The 20,777-nt window shown below is 41.7% G+C and overlaps 1 protein-coding gene across 1 annotated transcript; it reads left to right on the plus strand.

Annotated features, from left to right (window-relative positions):
- The first annotated feature begins 6,761 nt into the window (after positions 1–6,761).
- Positions 6,762–19,600, plus strand: LOC106566027 (plakophilin-1). The gene is made up of 13 exons (XM_014133829.2): positions 6,762–7,207; positions 8,932–9,029; positions 9,994–10,493; positions 13,225–13,366; positions 13,452–13,659; positions 15,116–15,281; positions 15,658–15,775; positions 16,040–16,219; positions 16,423–16,593; positions 16,793–16,946; positions 17,250–17,436; positions 17,632–17,716; positions 18,530–19,600. Exons 1-13 carry the CDS (start codon positions 7,015–7,017, stop codon positions 18,602–18,604), a joined length of 2,277 nt encoding a protein of 758 aa, XP_013989304.1. The 5' UTR covers positions 6,762–7,014; the 3' UTR covers positions 18,605–19,600.
- The last annotated feature ends 1,177 nt before the right edge of the window (positions 19,601–20,777 follow it).

A 20,777-nucleotide genomic window follows, 5' to 3' on the forward strand; every position in this document is an offset into this window, starting at 1 on the left:
AAGGCGCAGCCCACTGCATTTGCTTCAAGGACATTGACACTCATGGATCAAGGATATGCCCAAATTGAAAAGGAGTGCCTAGCCATAGTGTTCGTCTGTGACCATTTCTATCAATACCTTCATGGTATGCTCACTGATCACAAGCCGCTTGAGGTTATCTTTAAAAAAAACTCTTCTTTCTGCCCTGAAGTGACTTCAAAGGATAATGCCAAAGCTTCAGCGTTATCAACTACAGGTAGTATTCAAGAAAGGAGTAGAGCTTCACATTTCAGATTTCTTGACTACAGCAGCACTACCAACAACTAGTCAGCCGCAATATAGGTCAAATGAGACTGTACATGCTCTACAGGCTGAGTTTGAAGATATGAACCATGCTACTGATGAAAACATGTCCCTGCAGACATGGGATACTATTAAAGCTCATTCAGCAGAGGACAAGACTTCAGTCTTTTATCCTGAGAGGCTGGCAGGGCACAAGAAAGAGTACGCCCATCCTGGTAAGGGACTACTGGACATACAGAGATGGACTCACAATGCAGGAAGAGGTTGTCTACAAAAGTTACAGGGTGGTAGTGCCAGAAACTCTATGCCCGATGATTCTCTCTCGTATCCATGCAGGGCACTCAGGGGCCAAAGTCAGTCTCAGGAAAGCTAGTGACTCAGTATTCTGGCCCAACATGACCCAATAAATCAAATATTTTGTGGCTGTGTGCAACATATGTAACGCTAATCTACCTAAGCAGCAAAAGGAAACGCTGCACCCACATGACGTACCAGCACGTCCTTGGTCTAAAGTGGGAATGGATCTGTTCACAGTCAAGAACGTTCCTTTTCTGATTGTAGTAGACTACTATTCAGATTTTTGGGAGGTGGAGAAAGTGCTTGACACAACAGCCGATTGCATCATTGACTGTTGTACGCAGCAGTTTAGCAGATATGGCATACCTGACAGTGGTGTAGTTACGAATAATGGGCCCCATTTCACGAGTCAAGACTTTGCTTTGTTTGCAAAAGCCTGGGAGTTCCATCATGTGACCTCCTCACCCTACCACAGTCAGAGTAATGGTATGGCTCATCACAGGCTATGAAGGAAGGCACAGATGTGTGGCAAGGCATTTTGGCGTGGAGAAATACTCCCACAGAGGGTTTCGTCAGCAGTCCTGTACAGTGCTTAATGTCTAGACGCACCCACTCTCTGTTGCCAACAGCTCCCAAGTTCCTCGCCCTAAAGGTCATTAGGGATGTTCAGGTACACAAGCGTGCACTTCAGGACAAGTCAAAACATTACTATGACCAGCATGCAAAAAATGTGCCTGTAGTAAAACAAGGCCAAGCTGTCAGAGTGCTCCTGTCACCTCATGCCAGGGATGCAACATGGAGTCTTGGCACATGCATAGGGCACACCAGCGCAAGGTCATATGAAGTGGAAGTAAAGGGCCAAAAGTATCGAAGGAACCGGAAGGACATACGCCCAGTTCAGGAGAACATAGGGCACAGGAGGGCCACAAGGGAAGACTGTGACTATCCTCTGGATGGTGTGGGCAGGACACATAACGAGGAGACGGGGTAGACCCCACCAGGGCATGTTATTTCTGCAGACCGTGCCTCCACAATTTCAGGAGGCTGTGGAAGAGGAAGGAGAGGCCCTGAGGCTCCCAGAGGTGCCCAACATCCCAGAGGTGCCAGGAGAGGCCCTGAGGCTCCCAGAGGTTCCCAACAACACAGAGGTGCCGGGAGAGGCCCTGAGGCTCCCAGAGGTGCCAAATAAGCTACCAGTGTGACAAACTAGGACAAGGGATAACATAAGACCATGTCCATAAAGAGATGGACAATTCATTTTTTTTATCTTACAAAAAAAACACATTGATAATGGAAATAAGTATTTTCACTGTGGTATTAAAATGGCATGAAGTGCTAAAACTAATTATATATGAAAAGGAAGATGTTAAGATAATGGGCATATGATGATTTCTGCATGTGTAATGCTGTGGGGGTGATTTGATGGGGACATTGTCTGTGATTTATTTAGAATTCAAAGCACACTTAACCAGAATGGCTACCACAGGATTCTGCAGCGATAAGCCATCACATCTGGTTTGTGCTTAGTAGGACTTCCATTTTGTTTTTCAACAGAACAATGACCCAACACACTTCCAGGCTGTGTAGGGGCTATTTGACCAAGAGGGAGAGTGATGGAGTGCTGCATCAGATGACCTGGCCTCCACAATCACCCGACCTCAACCCAATTGAGATGGTTTGGGATGAGTTGGACTGCAGAGTGAAGGAAAAGCAGCCAACAAGTGCTCAGCATATGTGGGAACTCCTTCAAGACTGTGACCTAAATGTAAATTCAGAGTCATGCATCTGCATTGCTTGCTGTTTGGGGTTTTAGGCTGGGTTTCCGTATTGCACTTTTGTGACATCTGCTCCCTGAATAAATTTGAATGATTGATTGATCATGCAGTATGAAGCTCTCTCCATTTCTACATGTGCCTCTTGTTCACCACTAGAGAGCAATGTTGCACATATACAGAAGCCAACAGATACTGACCATCTGTGGATTGCAATCACGTTCAAATCTAAACAAATTAGGAGTGTAAGGTGATCCATATTTCAAATATGAACCATGTAATGTATCCTATCTGTGGTGTAGTCTTTGGAGGAAATGCACTTAAACAGGACATTTAAATGTCAAGTGAAATCAAGATTATGAATGCTATTTTTTAGTTTGTACATTCACTTACATTATTTAAATAGTATTTGTTGTCTGCCCTTTACATTGTCATTGGGTTTTGATTATAATGTAATGTAGCCTCGGTCTACTGCTGACTTTTGGAAACTACAAACTGTTAGTCTGTATCGAAAGCATGATGATTGACGGATGGAATTAGGTGTTGATGTTCAGGCATGTTTAAAGTGTCGTTAGAGCAGAGTTTTACTGTTGTATTGAAGTCACAGCACTTCTAAGGGTTCACCAAAGTGAGAAATGAATGCTTGGTGCAGATTGCCAAGTGTAGGTTGGACACCACCAAAATCTGTACCTTTGACTGTGGTGCCAAGCTATGCCAATACCCATGGGTGTGGTGCTTTTTCTTTCTGTCTACACCAGTGCATTTTTACAATGATGATGAGTGGCCGGGTTAACGCCATCAAATCTGACAATTTAATTAAACCATCGTGGTATTTTCCCAGGGTATTCTTACGGCGATTGTTCTTCAAAATGGAGTATGTTTAATCAACTGCCCTAAATAAATAATAGTCATTAGACAAATTTGGTTATCTACAACTCTGGCAAATAGGTTCACCATATTCAATAATTGGCAGAGTGCTTTTGAAAACACTCAGTGAAGGCTGAAATGGAATGTTATTCATTTGGATATGATTACTCCTGTCTGAACTCTTTCTCTCACGCATGCCTCATAAAAGTTTTTCTCACTGTGTTGATAGCAGTCATGTTGTTGTCTGTCTCACTGTGTTGATAGCAGTCATGTTGTTGTCTGTCTCACTGTGATGATAGCAGTCATGTTGTTGTCTGTCTCACTGTGATGATAGCAGTCATGTTGTTGTCTGTCTCACTGTGATGATAGCAGTCAAGTTGTTATATACAAATACAATCAGTGGGAATAGGGGCCAGGTGTGCACAATGAAAGTTCCAGAGAGATTCGTGACAGTTGTCTACCTCATCTTTATAATGGAAGTCAAGATGTTGTCTCTCACCTTTATAATAGCAGTCCAGTTGCTGTCTATCTCACCTTTATAATAGCAGTCCAGTTGCTGTCTATCTCACCTTTATAATAGCAGTCCAGTTGTTTCACTGAGGCTTTGTTAGAAATGTGTCACAGGCTTGAGAGAGAGTGAATAATACAGTACAGAATGTTCTCTTCATGAACATGTTGAGGGTCAAAAAGGTGAAGGGTTGTCACAGTACAGTCAGGTGTGTGAAAAGGCAGAATTATTTTTAAATGATTTTTAACTAGGCAAGTCCGTTAAGAACAAATTCTTATTTACAATGACGGCCTACCAGGGAACAGTGGGTTAACTGGCTTGTTCGGGGGCAAAATTACAGATTTTTTTTTACCTTGTCAGCTCAGGGATTTAATCCAACAACTTTTCAATTACTGGCCCAACGCTCTAACCACTTGGCTACCTGCCATGGTGACTCAGCGTCTGGTCTGGTGTGGAAATCACAGTTTGTCATGGATGTTGGTATTATGATGAATGTAGTGATCACCATGGTGAATTCAGTAATTGTATTTATCAAATGTTATTATTGAGCATATTGTTATTATCACAACAGATCTCAGGGCCTAGTCTGGCAGCCCCCCACACCTCAAAAACACTAAAATAATATGAACATGTATATGTATGTGTATACAGTGCTTTCAGACAGTATTCATACCCCTTGACTTATTCCACATTTTGTTGTGTTACAGCCTGAATTCAAAGTGGATTAAATAGATGTGTTTTCTCACCCATCTACACACAATACCTCATAATGACAAAGTGAGAACATTTTAGAAATATCTCATTTACATATGTATTCACAACCCTGGGTCAATACATATTAGAATTTGGCAGTGATTACATCTGTGAGTCTTTCTGGGTAAGACTCTAAGAGCTTTGCACACTTGAATTATACAACATTTGCACATTATTCTTTTTAGAATTCTTCAAGCTCTGTCAAGTTTGTTGTTGATCATTGCTAGACAGACATTTTCATGTCTTGCCATAGATTTTCAAGCCGGTTTAATTCAAAACTGTAACGAGACCACTCAAGAACATTCCATGTTGTATTGGTAAGCAACTCCAGTGTATATTTGGACTTTAGGTTATTGTCCTGCTGAAAGGGGAATTTGTCTCCTAGTGTCTGGTGGAAAGCAGACTGAACCAGGTTTTCCTCTAGGATTTTGCCTGTGCTTAGCTCTATTTCGTTTATTTTTATCTTAAAAAACTCAAGCATACCCATAATATGATGCAGCCACCACCATGCTTGAAAATATGAATTGGGGTTTTCAGTGATGTGTTGTGTAGGATTTTCCCCAACCCCAACGCTTTGTACTCAGTACATAATGTACATTTCTTTGCCACATTTTTTGCAGTTTTACTTTAGTGACTTATTGCAAACAGGATGCATGTTTTGGAATATTTTTTATTCTGTACAAGCTTCCTTCTTTTCAATCATAATTTAGGTTAGTATTGTGGAGTAACTACAATATGGTTGATCCACCCTCAGTTTTCTCCTTTCACAGCCATAAACTCCGTAACTGTTTAAAAGTCATCATTGGCCTCATGGTGAAATCCCTGAGCAGTTTCCTTCCTCTTCGGCAACTGAGTTAGGAGTGACTGGGTGTAATTAAAGTGTAATAAATAACTTCACCATGCTCAAAGGGATATTCAATGCCTTCTTTTTATTTTTTACCCATCTACCAATAGGTGCCCTTCTTTGCGAGGCATTGGAAAACATCCCTGGTCTTTGTGGTTGAATCTGTGCTTGAAATTGACTGCTCGACTGAGGGACCTTACAGATAGTACGGAAGAAAAAAAAATGTATGAAATGTATGCATTCACTACTGTAAGTTGCTCTGGATAGGAGCGTCTGCTAAATTACTAAAATGTAAAATTTAAATGTAAATAATTGTATGTGTCGGGTACAGAGATGAGGTAATTCCAAAATCATATTAATAAACACTATTATTGCACACAGAGTGGGTCCATGCAACTTATTATGTGACTTGTTAAGCGAATTTTTACTCCTGAACTTATTTAGGCTTCCCATAACAAAATGGTTGAATACTTATTGACTCAAGACATTTCAGCTTTAAATGTTTTATTAATTTGTAAACATTTCTAAAATCATAATTCCACGTTGACATTATGGGCTATTGTGTATAGGCCAGTGACACATAATCAAAATGTTATCCATTTTAAATTCAGGCGGCGACACAACAAAATGGGGGAAAAGTCAAGGGATGTGAATACTTTTGAAGGCACTGTATGTCTTTCGAAGGGGTTGGGTTAAAAGCGGTAGTTACACTTCAGTTGGACCTTGTATGTAATTCACCAATACAGTGATCTTAATCTCAACATGTTATTATTGTATTGTTATAGGTCTACAACTGTAGGGTCATTCAAGCTCTCTTTTATATTTTTTTTATTTTTTTCAACATTTGAAACAGTGCTGTAGGGTAAAATAGAAAAAAACATTTGCACACAAGAAAATACAAAACAATAGGCCTATGATCATCAGAGGTCAACATTTTACTGCAGTGGGCTAAATCAAGTTCACACAGAGTGATTCTTGGTAGTCTTAAACAAATCTACTTTGAAACAAAAATATACTCCTTACACACATGGTTATGGGCTTAAAAAATAAGACATCTGTACAATGTCAGATTTAGAGTTGAAATGTATTACATTTTGAGTTTGCATCCCAATATTACACTATATACATCACAGAAGACTGAAATATTACAAAACCGTTTGACTCGGCAGCTTTTTTGAAATGTTTATTAATTATGAAACTCTTAAAAATATGAATAAAATTCCACACATGAGGCCACTGGGTCAAAAAGGTCTACAAAAAAAGAGCATGTGCTGGAGAGGTAGACAATCCCAAAGAGGTTTTGAAAGGATTCAGCAGCTCGCTCAGTGGTTATATGACATGAGCTCAGCTGGAATGTCTGGGGAGAAGTAGGCTACCTGTCAGAGCAGGCTTTGATGGGTTTGAGCACTGACTTCATATGGGTTTGAGTCATTTATAGTCTTCTACAGAATCACTAGACAGTAGCTGCACAGGAAGACCAATCATTACTAGTAATATGAACATTCATATCAGACACACCAGACACAGACAACTGTGTATATTATTTATAATGGGCGTGGTTCATTGTTGAGGGCAGGGTAAAGTGCGCATTTCATATATTAGATTGCCTGTACAAACGCCACCTGTACGGAGCAAGGTACAGTAGGCTACGAACCATAACACTTTGGATTTACAACTGGAAACAGACCTTCATGATGACAATGGACCCGTTGAAATCGGCTATGGCCATTGGGAATGTGGAGGAGACATCTCTTGCTTTGCCGTCTGATAACAAACTTCGGTCCAAACAGCAGCGTGTCTTGGATCAGGTGCAAACCATTAAGAGGGGCAAGTCGAAGTACAGTAAAAATGGATCTTTATCGTCGCCAACGAAATCGCCAACGAGTAAGCATCATTATTAGAATAAAAACGTATTACGTTATTTGAATGCTATTTTATTTTACCTACAGTCTAATCAGGTTATGGTTTAATATGTTTTGACTTACCACCGTTAGATTTGCATTGTTAATGATTTATTCATGAGTAAATTAATAACCCCAATACATTAGATATCATTAGCTCCACTGTTGTTAACTCTGTTAAGTAAACAAAGTGCAACATGTGTCATTTTAATATAGTATACATAGGCTAAAGGACAGTCTATATTCTCATAATTATGTTTAGGCCTATTGATGCCAAAAATATTAATTTGTTTGTTACCACTCAGTCCTGTTCTAAATGTTCAAAAGGAAATGTAATCAATTGCCATAACGAGATAATAATCATTAGACAAATAGGATTTATCAGTTGGTTATCCACAACTCTGGTAAAAAAAAAACTAGGTAATAAGAAGTTTACATTGGAAATCTTACTCAATTGTATTTCTCATATGTAATAAGTAGCCTACATTGGAAATCTTAGTCAATTGTATTTCTCATATGTAATAAGTAGCCTACATTGAATAATAAAACAACATTAAAGAAAGCAGGTTCAGGAAAAATATGTATAAACATACAACAAATAACCAATTATATGACTGAACTATTATAGCTAAATACGTTTATGACATTTTAGCCTTGTAGCAGACACTTATCCAGAGCGACAATACATATTTCGCTACAATGCATAGTTCCCTTTTCATTATCTAAAAGCTGCATAAAACACTGTGGATTGCATGACAATGATGTTAGGAGTACAATACCAATCAATTGATCATGTCAAAACAGAAAATAGGTAGAATATTTAGTTTTCAGGCTCATTTGGAACATATTCATCTACATTTTTTTTAACTCTGTTTTGCTATTTATTAATGTGCTATTTACTGCGTTTCTATGAGATATAGTAGTAAAGGCCAAATTAAATATTTTATTTAAAAAAATATACATTACCAGTCAAAAGTTTGGACACGCCTACTCATTCAAGGGTTTTTCCTAATTTTTCCTATTTTCTACATTGTAGAATAATAGTGAAGACATCAAAACTATGAAATAACACATGGAATCACCAAAAAAGTGCTAAACAAATCTAAATATATTTTAGATTTTAGATTCTTCAAAGTAACCACACTTTGCCTTGATGGCAGCAGTCTAAGTCACTGCATCTCAGTGCAAGGCGTCACTGCAGTCCCTGGTTTGAATCCAGGGACTGGAACATCACATCCGGCCGTGATTGGGAGTCCCATAGGGCGGGGCACAATTGGCCCAGTGTAGTCTGGGTTTGGCCGGGGTAGGCTGTCATTGTAAATAAGAATTTGTTCTTAACTGACTTGCGTAGTTAAATAAAGGTTACATTTAAAAAAAATAATAATACTGTATATATACCTAAACGTGTCCTATAATTCCAAATCAAATAGCTAAATGAGCCATGGTATGACCATCTTAAAACAATTCCATTTGTTAGCTTAGTAGAACCCGCCCCTGAACGGCGTGTTAACAGTTCACACAGACAATAGAAAATGTCACATGCATTAACATGAATCATTACGGCTTGGAGACTTGCTTCTTGGCGTTTATTCAATCACGTAAAAAATATAATTAATGAACAGTGTTACACCCAATATTTTACCGTGATAATTCATATTTACACAGCTTTTAAGAGTCATTTACGATCTCTCATGTTTCTCTCCACAGGTCCTATGTACACCAGCGTATTCACTGACTCCATTAAGTCACCTACCAGTCCCAATGGATTTGCCTTCTCGAATGGTACAAATGGCCTCTCAAGAACGGTATGAAGCTTTTAATTTTAATTTTCACATCACATACATACGAAGATAGAATACATTGCCCCATGTTTTTGATAACTGTGCTAGGTTTATCCGTTGTATTTAGCAGTATACAGTATGGGGACTATAGTGAGCATCAGTGTTCATCTCATACAATTATTTCCTATTGAGTGATGGCTTTTAATATGAAAGCAATACCATGGTGATGGGGTAGTCTGTCTGAGACTAATCTCGGAACCCAGAACTATACCCACTGTGACCAGCTACTAGATTTATGTGAACATTCTGTCATGAGAGTAGTCAGGTAGAAGCAGGTGTTGCAGATGACTGACTAACCACAGGACTGGGAGTCAACATGTGAGTTTCTGCCCAGTCACCAGAAGTATGAGGAATGTTGCTCTTTCCAAGGAGCTTTCCCTCCAGCACAACTCCAGAGAGAGGCATCCTCTCATAGTGGCATCTGACTCATTTTTCTAACACACACCTCTGTCTTAATCATGTACTTTCACATAGATGAGGCATTATGAGTACTCTGAACTGAAATCTGGTCCAAGCCAAGTTTCCAACCAGCTTTGGAGTTTTTGATGTCCCACTGCCCTCTGCCAATTAGACAAGTCAATAGTTATCAATAACAATAAATTGATTATATGCAGTACACAATATTTATCTTCACTCATTATATATATTATTATTTTCGAATGAAGTTGTAAGTGCTACATTTATATTGTAGTCATTTAGCAGCACTCTTACCCATAGCAATTAGGGTTAAGTACCTTGCTCAAGGGCACATCAATGGATTTATTTATTTTTGACCTCAGGGAGGTGGATTCAAACCAGTGACGTTTTGGTTACTGGTCCAACGCTCTTAACAGCTACACTACTTGCTGCTAGGTGCTGGTGAAAGTGTTGCAATATTCCTGATTCCAAAGTGTCTGCTAGCATTTACTAAAATGACTTCGTTCTGCAGCTCAGCTATGAGCAGAGCACCAAGCGAATGGTACTGTCCTCCAAGGGGTCTACTGTTCAGAGAAACATGAGCAGCTCCAGCCAGTGGGAGAGACGATTACCTCTCAGTCCCCCCGTAGCCAGGGGTCAGCGCAACAGCAGCCGCAGTGTGCCTGATGTGGACCCCTTCCCCACCACTACACAGCGCCCTGCCCAGGCCCCGGCTTCAGCCCTGCAGCAGTTGCAGTCCTCGGCCCCCGCCCGGCAGCTCCAATCCAACAGGTCCAGCTTCTTCCTTACTGAGAGGGGCAACAGCCAGTTCATCTCCAACGGCAACGGCCCCTCTCAGGTCATTGTCAACGGCAACGATGTGCAGAAAAAGCACAGCCAGTTGATTGGCACCCGTCAGACGAAAAGCAGCGGCCAAATTACCAGCAACCAAACTCGTATTGAGAGGTCACCATCAAACCCCTCCATGGCCGAGCCCAAGATATCAGTGGTCAAGAGCAAGATTGAAGCAGGGTGAGTGGAAGGAGTGAATGTGAGATATTGTGTAAATGCTGCTTTGGGGTTTGATGATGAGTTGATTTTCAAATGTTTCTGAACAGCTGTTGATACACTATACAGTGCAATCAGAAAGTATTCAGACCCCTTGACTTTTTCCACATTTTCTTATGTTACAGCCTTATTCTAAAATTAATTAAATCGTTTTTTTCCCCCCTCATCAATCTACAAACAAGACCCCATAATGACAAAGAAAAAACTGGTTTTTAGAAATATCACATTTGTTGATGCACCTTTGGCAGCGATTATAACCTTGAGTCTTCTTGGGTATGACGCTACAAGCTTGGCACACCTGTATTTGGGGAGTTTCTCCCATTCTTCTCTGCAGATCCTTTCAAGCTTTGTCAGGTTGGATGGGGAGCGTCGCTGCACAGATATTTTCAGGTCTCTCCAGTGATGTTTGATCGGGTTCAAGTCCAGGCTCTGGCTGGACCACTCAAGGATATTCAGAGACTTGTCCCGAAGCCACTCATTCATTGTCTTGGCTGTGTGCTTAGGGTCATTGTCATGTTGGAAGGTGAATCTTCGCCCCAGTCTGAGATCCTGAGTGCTTTGGAGCAGGTTTTCATCACGGATCTCTCTGTACTTTGCTCCGTTGATCTTTCCCTCGATCCTGACTAGTCTCTCAGTCCCTGCCACTGAAAAACATCCCTTTGGCAAACTCCAAGTGGGCTGTCATGTGCCTTTTACTGAGGAGTGGCTTCCGTCTAGCCAGTTTACCATAAATGCCTGATTGGTGGAATGCTGCAGAGATGGGAGAACCTTCCAGAAGGACAACCATCTCCACAGAGGAACTCTGGAGCTCTGTCAGACTGACCATCGGGTTCTTGGTTACCTCCCTGATCAAGACCCTTCTCCCCCGATTGCTCAGTTTGGACTGGCGTACAGCTTTAGGATGTGTCTTGGTGGTTCCAAACTTCTTCCATTTAAGAATGATGGAGACCACTGTGTTCTTGGGGACATTCAATGCTGCAGAACTGTTTTGGTACCCTTCCCCAGGTCTGTGTCTCGACACAATCCTGTCTTGGAGCTCTATGGACAGTTTCTTCAACCTCATGGCTTGGTTTTTGCTCTGACATGCACTGTTAGCTATGGGACCTTATATAGACAGGTGTGTGCCTTTCCAAATCATGTCCAATCAATTGAATTTACCACAGGTGGACTCCAATCAAGTTGTAGAAACATCTCAAGGATGATCAATGGAAACAGGATACCCCTGAGCTCAATTTCAAGTCTCATAGCAAAGGGTATGAATAATTATGTAAATAAAGTATTTCATTTTTTATTTTTATACATTTGCTTTTTCATTATGGGGTATTCTGTGTAGATTGGTGAGGAAAACAATTTATTTAATACTTTTTAGAATACGGCTGTAATGTAACGAAATGTGGAAAAAGGGAAGAGGTCTAAATACTTTGAGTGCGCTGTATAGACAAAAGTATGGACACCCCTTCAAAGGAGTGAATTTGGCTATTTCAGCCACACCCTTTGCTGACAGATGTATAAAATCAAGCACACAGCCATGCAATCTCCATAGACAGACCTTTGGCAGTAGAAGGAGCTCATTGACTTTCAACGTTGCACCGTCATAGGATGTCACCTTTCTAACAAGTCACTTCATCAAATGTCTGTCCTGCTAGAGCTGCCCCATTCAACTGTAAGAGCTGTTACTTTGAAGTGGAAACGTATAGGAGCAACTACAGCTCAGTCGCGAAGTGGTAGGCCACACTAGTTCACAGAACAGGACTTCCGGTAGCTAAAGCGTGTAGCAAGTAGAAATTGTCTGTCCTCAATTGCAAAACTCACTACCAAGTTCCAAACTGCTTCTGGAAGCAACATCAGCACAAGAACTGGTTGTCAGGAGCATCATGAAATGGGTTTCCATGGCCGAGCAGCCACACACAAACCTAAGATCCCATGTGCAATGCCAGGCTGGAGTATTTTAAAGCTCACTGCCATTTGACTCTGGAGAAGTGGAAACGCATTCTCTGGAGGGATGAATCACGCTTCACCATCTGTCAGTTCAACGGATGAATCTGGGTTTGGCGGATGCCAGGAGAACGCTACCTGCCCCAATGCATAGTGCCAACTGTAAAGTTTGGTGGAGGAGGAATCATGGTCTGGGGCTGTTTTTCATTGTTTGGGAGAGGCCCGTTAGTTCCAGTAAAGGGAAATCTTAACCCTACAGCATACAATTACATTCTAGATGATTCTCTGCTTCCAACTTTGTGGAAACCGTTTGGGGAAGGCCCGTTCCTGTTTCAGCATGACAGTGCCCTGTGCACAAATGAGGGCCATACAGAAATGGTTTGTCGAGATCGGTGTGGAATAACTTGACTGGGCTGCACAGAGCCCTGACCTCAATCCCATCTAACACCTTTGGGTTGAATTAGAAGGCCGACTGCGAGCCAGGCCTAATTGCCCAACATCAGTGTCTGATCCTCATTAATGCAGGTAGCGTTCTCCTGGCATCCGCTTAACCCAGATTCGTCCATTGGAATGGAAGCCAGTCCCTGCAGCAATGTTCTAACATATAGTGGAAAGCCTTCCCAGAAGAGTGGAGGCTGTTATAGCTGCAAGGGGGGACCAACTCCATATTAATTCCCATGATTTTGGAATGAGATGTTCGACGAGCAGGTGTCAACATACTTTTGGTCATGTCGTGTACCTATATGGGGTTTCCCAACAGGATGAATGATGATGGCCAGCTTGCTGATATTACCATGGCGGAGGCGGTGCAGTACCTGTCCAGTGGAGATGTGAACTACCAGCACTATGGCGCCTCATTCATCCAACACTCTACCTACTCAGAGGACAAGGCCAAGCAGGAGGTAAGGATACAGACGTGGGTCTCCAGGACCTGGACTAAACAACACTGTCCTGTTAGGACATCTAACAGCTTTACCTGTCTCTCAGGTGTTGCAGCTCAAAGGGATCCCTCCTCTGGTGAACCTGCTGAAGAGTCCCAGTCCCCAGGTCCAACAGACAGCCTCGGCCGCCCTGCGGAACCTTGCCTTTAAAGATGCGGGCAACAAGGAGGAGGTCCAGCGCTGTGGGGGCATCACTGAGGCCCTAGCCCTGCTCCGAGACACAGACTCTACCGAGACACAGAAACAACTCACAGGTACAGACGACTGTTCTCTTTCTATACTCAACACTTCTCTGTCTAGTGACATCATAGACAGTTGACAGTTGGCAGACATGTGCACCAGTGTGTGAATGCAAGCGGTTATGAAACACGCTTGTGTTGCTTTCTGATGCAAAAATGTGCAGATTTAAATTGAAGGGGCAATCTGCATTTTCTGCATCCATTTTTGGACATCTAAATGAATGATATACCTTTGATTCATGAAAAATATAACTTAGAAATGCGTCATGAGCTTAGTTCAACTGTCGTACCCCATCATAACCAAAAATGCATGCTTGTTTTACTCCAGTGTTTGTAAACAAAGTAAAACAAGCACTATATAGCCTTAAAACATGGTTAAAACAGTCCTCGTTGTCACGCCCTGACCTTAGAGATCCCTTTTATTCTCTTTTTGGTTAGGTCAAGGTGTGACTAGGGTGGGCAATCTGTTTTCTATTTCTTTGTTGGCCGGGTATGGTTCCCAATCAGAGGCAGCTGTCTATCGTTGTCTCTGATTTGGGGATCATATTTAGGCAGCCTTTTTTCCACCTTAGTTTGTGGGATCTTGTTTTTGTATAGTTGCTGTGTAGCCTTTACGTTCGTTTTGTATTTTGTTGTTTTGTCGGTGTTCATTTTAAATAAAAGTAAAATGTTTGCCTACCACGCTGCACCTTGGTCCAATCTTTACGACGAACGTAACAGTTGTATCCATAGCTCTATTATGTCTATTATTTTGGTCATATTTTCCCAGCCCATCCCTCTGCTTTTTACCGAAACAGGGGCGGGGAGTACGCTTTGTTATTGTTTGAACTGCTAATTTCTGCTTTAAGTGCATTCATGCCATAAAGCACAGGGAAACACTCACTAAACCCTGTCACCTTAATCCTAATCAGTTCTTGCTGTCAGTCACACAAATGATCTATGGTGTGCCGTTGTACCAGCGAAACTTGATATGTGAGATGTCTCACAGTAGGCTGTTCTAGAGGATAGAGCATCCTGCTCTCACTATTGTTCTGTCTTCCTGAAGCCGTGCTCTAAAATTGGCTCTAATGCTATCAAATATTTACCCTGGTTCTTGACTAGCAACAGTACGTAGCTACAGTGTCTATGCTGTACAGTGACAATGACAGAGATGTAGTAGATTGAAGCACTGAAACACCTCATATTGCCTGTCAACCCTGGTCATGGAGACTCACAGGGATTGCTTGTTTTTGTTCTCTTGCCTAGTTATGCATTGGAAAGTACATGCCATGCCCGTGTCATGACAGTTTGATCAAAGTGCACTGTGTCGCTAACTAGTATTGCTTTTGTTTAATTTTTGTGTTTGAGTTGAACTGGCTAAGATCCATGATCATGTCACAGTAGTAGCATTAGAGGTAATCAGTTATTTGAACAACTGCTGTTTCTACTGCCACTGAACTCAGAAGTTCAGAACTTTGTCCTGTCTCTCCAGGTCTTCTTTGGAACCTGTCGTCTGCAGACAGTCTGAAGCCAGAGCTTGTGCGTAGCGCTCTGCCTGTTCTGACTGAGACTGTGGTAGTACCTTACACAGGAGGAGTAGATGAGACCAACAAGAACCTGGACCCAGAGGTCTTCTACCATGCTACAGCATGTCTAAGGTGAGACGCATCGATCAATACTGTAGACCGGGGTGCACACTGCACAGATCTACTGTATACTAGCAGTTAGCTCAGAGGTTACAAAGACAAACGTATGAACTGGCAATGGGAGGAGTATCTACTACTGTTGCGCCTTTGATCAAGGTACTTAACATAAATTGCTCCAGGGGCACTGCATTGACTGAACCAGTAGCCTGAACCAGTAGGCTCCCAGCCGACAACTTGTCGGTGCTGTATCAGAGGATTGGGTGAATGGCACAAATGGATGATAAAGTACGGTTTTGTTCTAATCTGTCATGTCCTCCACTGTCAGACTATACAATGCTGACCTGCCTCTTCCTGATGCATGACAAGACTAGTTTAACTTTTCCAACAGAAATCTGAGCTGTGCGAAGCAAAGCAACAGGCAGGCCATGCGTAACTGTCGAGGCCTCATCGACTCTCTGGGCAGTTACGTCCAGGATTGTGTAGCTGCAGAGAGGCCAGATGACAAGGTGGGCGTGCAACATTAAATATCTTAAAATAACGTTGAAACAAGTGATGATGCATTTATGGAATGCCATTCTTCACAATTCCAAATAATATAAGTTCTACCTGCATGTGAAAATATCATGGGATACATTTTCTCCATTACTTACGTTTTCTTGATACCTACTTTTTATCTTGGTGTTTGAAGAATAATACCATGGACATGTGTATGGTAGGTACAGATTAATGCAAACTAACCAAACCAGTTATTTTGCCTCTGTTTGTGCCAGTCTGTGGAGAACTGTGTCTGTGTCCTGCACAACCTGAGCTTCCAGCTGGAGAATGAGGCCCCGGCCCTGTTCAGCCGGATCTCTGCCCTGGCCGGGACCATCAGCCGGGCCAACGCCTCCGCTGAGACCGGCCCCATCGGCTGTTTCAGCCAACAGAGCAGCAAGGTCCAGGAGCAGGAGGTGAGACAGGCATATAGGTCTAATGACATCAAGGGAGAGATGAGAGAGATGGATGGAAACTGTACATAGATACACAATGACATCATCGTGTACTGCACAGTATTGAATGTTTTAAAACACACAAATGTTGTGTACATCAACGTCCATCATAGATCTGAACACCTAAAAAATCTGATGATTGATAATAACTTTTACTCCTGTAGAGTCACTTTGACTACCCCGTGATGGAGGAGCAGCATCCTAAAGGAGCAGGTTGGCTCTTCCACTCCAAGACTATGCAGAGTTACCTGTCTCTGCTGAGGTCCAGCCAGAGAGAAGACACCCTGGAGGCCTGCTGTGGAGCCCTGCAGAACCTCACCGCTAACCAAGGCATTGTACGAACGACACATCATTTTTACTCTTTATTTAATTATTTATTTTCACACAAAAATGATTTTAAATGCATCAAATGTATAGAGAAAAACATGCACCAAATGTGTGTAGAAAAATCACGATTAAAATCATGGTCCTCCCAAAAAATCTTTAGAAACCCTTCATAGACCCGTTATAAGACCCTCATCTCTGTGTTCACAGGTTTCTAGAGTGATGAGCCAGAGCATTGTCCAGAAGCTGAATGGCTTGCCTGAAATCTCTCCCCTGCTGCAATCCTCCAACCCCAGCCTACAGAAGACGGCTGTGGCTTTGGTGGGAAACCTAGCCAAGAACCAACGCCTTCAGAGCATCATGGGTGAGCATGGACACCAATCATAACCATGTTCATAGTGAAATGGATAGAACCTAGAATGTTAGGCTACCTTGTTTCAATAATGGTTTAGTTTGCATTGAGAGCAAACATCCAGCAGGGTCAGGTTAGCTAAACAATTTTGCCACTTTTATTTTCAGAGAGGATTAAACAAGAAAAGAAAACATTTCATTTATACCTGACCTGAGTTTGTGTTAGTTTTAACATTTTGTTCTTGTTGTCGAGTTAGCAACACTTCATAGAGTGTGTTTGCGGGAAGTGAATGACCTAATGGGATGTGTCTTGAAGCCCGACAGACCTTACCAGAGCTGGTTGGCATCCTCAGCTCATGGACCAAGGAAGGGACGGAGTCTGACGACACCCTGGCCATGGCGTGCCAAACCAGCCACAGTCTTCTGATGAAGGAGCCTGAGCTGGGGAAGTGCCTGCTGAGCAACAACCTGGTCAACTCACTCAACGACCTGAGCAAGAACAAGTAAGGCCTGCTCATTATATTTTGTAACAAAAAAGTACAAGATCTGCTCTATGTAAAGAAAACATTTGCAAAATCTAACAATTGTGGACAGCCTCTTTGGGGACTTTCCAAAGAAGCCAGATAACAGAGCTTTGACTTTGAGGGTAAGGGCTCAGAATACTCCAGCCTTACAGGGATTGTTCTTTCTCTCGTTAGGCTGTTCCCAAAGGCAAGCAAAGCTGCAGGTGTGCTCCTCTACAGCCTCTGGTCAGAGAAGGACATACAGAGTTTCCTAAAAAAGGTAAGAATTTAGAGCTGATATTTCAAACAAATTTTGTCATAGTAATATGGGATATCCCTGTGGCAGATATTTACCTTTTTTTGTCAAGAGCTATTGCATTTTATCAATCAGTTTACGCTTCAATGCATTTAAAAAATGACAGCGAAGACAACGTTATTAGGTTGCAGAGTTTTTTCAATGGAGGCAATAACTCTTGTAGGAAAGGAGGATCTGAATAGGCTGGCTCAGTCAGGACAAAGACGGGTATCTTCATGATCACTCTTCACCCCTTCCTTCCCCAGAGGAGGATGACTCAGTGTGGCTGACTGATGTTGTCTCTACTTGCTGTTTCTATAGCTGTAGAGATCCCTGGTATCTGTCTGTATTAGGCGAGGTGTGCCATTTGTTTCCTCAGTAGTAAGAACCTAGTCCACGCCCCGATCAGGCATTTGTTTACAACAGTGGAGAATGAATGGAGGGATTATGTTCTGTCTGGTGGGCGAATACAGTATACAGTTCACCTGAACAACGGTATGTACACAGGAGCTGTAGAGCTGCTGCAATGGTACAGCCAAGGAATCTAAGGATACAGGTTCACACCACAGTGTTAGACTCTTATCTGTACACGCAGGACATCTTATCCCTTGTATTTTAATGCTTACCTGATACTGAACATAGTTTTGCTTAGATCTCTTACCTCAGTTGCTTGACATTTCAGTTTCACTTAGTGAGAAACCTGCTGTGAGCTAGAAACTGTTACCATGACATTATTTAGGAAAACAATCACTATCAAGGGGGGGGATTCTAATGTCTATTTAATCATTTGTCCTACAGCAAGGGATGAATAAGGGTTCCTTTGTGAATGACATCACCAGTGTGGCTCACAGGTCTGTGCAGGTTGTTGAGTAACAAGAAGACAGCTGACATGGATCTCACATCACCTCCTCCCAATGTACCTATGGACTATACACCTACTACAGTACATGTCAGACTGTGTCCAGTTTATATGGTTACTGAATGTTTACTTTAGATTTCAAAACACATTAAAATTAGTCAGATTGTCTATCTGTTATGTTAAATTGTGTTATCCATCTTACCTCCGTATAAAGGTTTGTAATCTTGTATTTCTGGGGGGTTTCTGGGCTCTTTTTGTTTTTACTAGAAATCATTTGTTTTCCTTTGCACTGTAAACATGTAGATTTTGATTTGGTAATGGCTGGTTACTGGGATTGCTTGAATAGGCCCCCTTAGCTTGCATGACAATTATGGTTGATTACCCAAAAGCTACTGAAAGCTAATGATCAGATGTTGTAACTCATTTCATTAGATTTATTAAGCCAGAATAGTTCACTAACTAACAGTTGCCACCGTTTTCCAGGGATTCATGGGTTTCATAGAATCAATTAAAGCATACACAAAGCACATCACAAAACTAAAATATTGTGATTGTCACCAATGTTTAACCTACTATGTTCTTCTGTATAGTACAGCCATACTGTAAGCATTTTTGATACATGTATTATTTTGTCCGTGCAATATATATATCCCAATATATATTGTTATTTTTTCAATTTCTTTCCATAAAATATTGTACCATCTTTTTTTTTTTTTTTTTCCTTTTTTTTTGTTGGAAATTTGTTCCAAAGTATTCCCATGAATAATAGAGACATACAGTATTTGATTGTATACAAACATAAGCAAGGTATGAAATTATTCCGTTTTTATTTGATCTGTTTGGGCTTCTTGCGGTCAATTTTCTGTCTACGGCTGAATTGAGTTTTTTTGTTTTAGTCACCTCTGTGTATTTGAATTCAGCTGATGTATTGTATGTACCGCCAAAGATACTTGCTATTATTATTTTTGTAAAATCTCATTGGATAATGGATAAAGAATATTTTCAAAACATTTGTTCATGAGAACTCTTTATGCTTGTTAGCTTTTCTGTGTTGTTTTCTAAGAGGATACCAGTAAGTAGCCTTGCATGAGTCTTTGCTCATAGGAGCAGGAGCCTATGATCTTAGGAGCCTATGATCTCCTGTTTATGTAGTGTGATGCAGCCTGATGTACAAGTACACCCACTGGACATGCACTAGCATATCACAGGGCCTTCTGATGTTGCCAATGCCAATACTGTGTGAATACAGTGAGGGAAAAAAGTATTTGATCCCCTGCTGATTTTGTACGTTTGCCCACTGACAAAGAAATGATCAGTCTATAATTTTAATGGTAGGTTTATTTGAACAGTGAGAGACAGAATAACAACAACAAAAAATCCAGAAAAACGCATGTCAAAAATGTTACAAATTGATTTGCATTTTAATGAGGGAAATAAGTATTTGACCCCCTCTCAATCAGAAAGATTTCTGGCTCCCAGGTGTCTTTTATAAAGGTAACGAGCTGAGATTAGGAGCACACTCTTAAAGGGAGTGCTCCTAATCTCAGCTTGTTACCTGTATAAAAGACACCTGTCCACAGAAGCAATCAATCAATCAGATTCCAAACTCTCCACCATGGCCAAGACCAAAGAGCTCTCCAAGGATGTCAGGGACAAGATTGTAGACCTACACAAGACTGGAATGGGCTACAAGACCATCGCCAAGCAGCTTGGTGAGAAGGTGACAACAGTTGGTGCAATTATTCGCAAATGGAAGAAACACAAAAGAACTGTCAATATCCCTCAGCCTTGGGCTCCATGCAAGATCTCACCTCATGGAGTTGCAATGATCATGAGAACGGTGAGGAATCAGCCCAGAACTACACGGGAGGATCTTGTCAATGATCTCAAGGCAGCTGGGACCATAGTCACCAAGAAAACAATTGGTAACACACTACGCCGTGAAGGACTGAAATCCTGAGCTCTTTGGCATCAACTGAACTCGCCGTGTTTGGAGGAGGGGGAAAGCTGCCTATGACCCCAAGAACACCATCCCCACCGTCAAACATGGAGGTAAAAACATTATGCTTTGGGGGTGTTTTTCTGCTAAGGGGACAGGACAACTTCACCGCATCAAAGGGGCGATGGACGGGGCCATGTACCATCAAATCTTGGGTGAGAACCTCCATCCCTCAGCCAAGGAATTGA

The sequence above is a fragment of the Salmo salar genome, chromosome ssa12, assembly GCF_905237065.1.
Source record: "Salmo salar chromosome ssa12, Ssal_v3.1, whole genome shotgun sequence".
Lineage (NCBI taxonomy): Eukaryota > Metazoa > Chordata > Actinopteri > Salmoniformes > Salmonidae > Salmo > Salmo salar.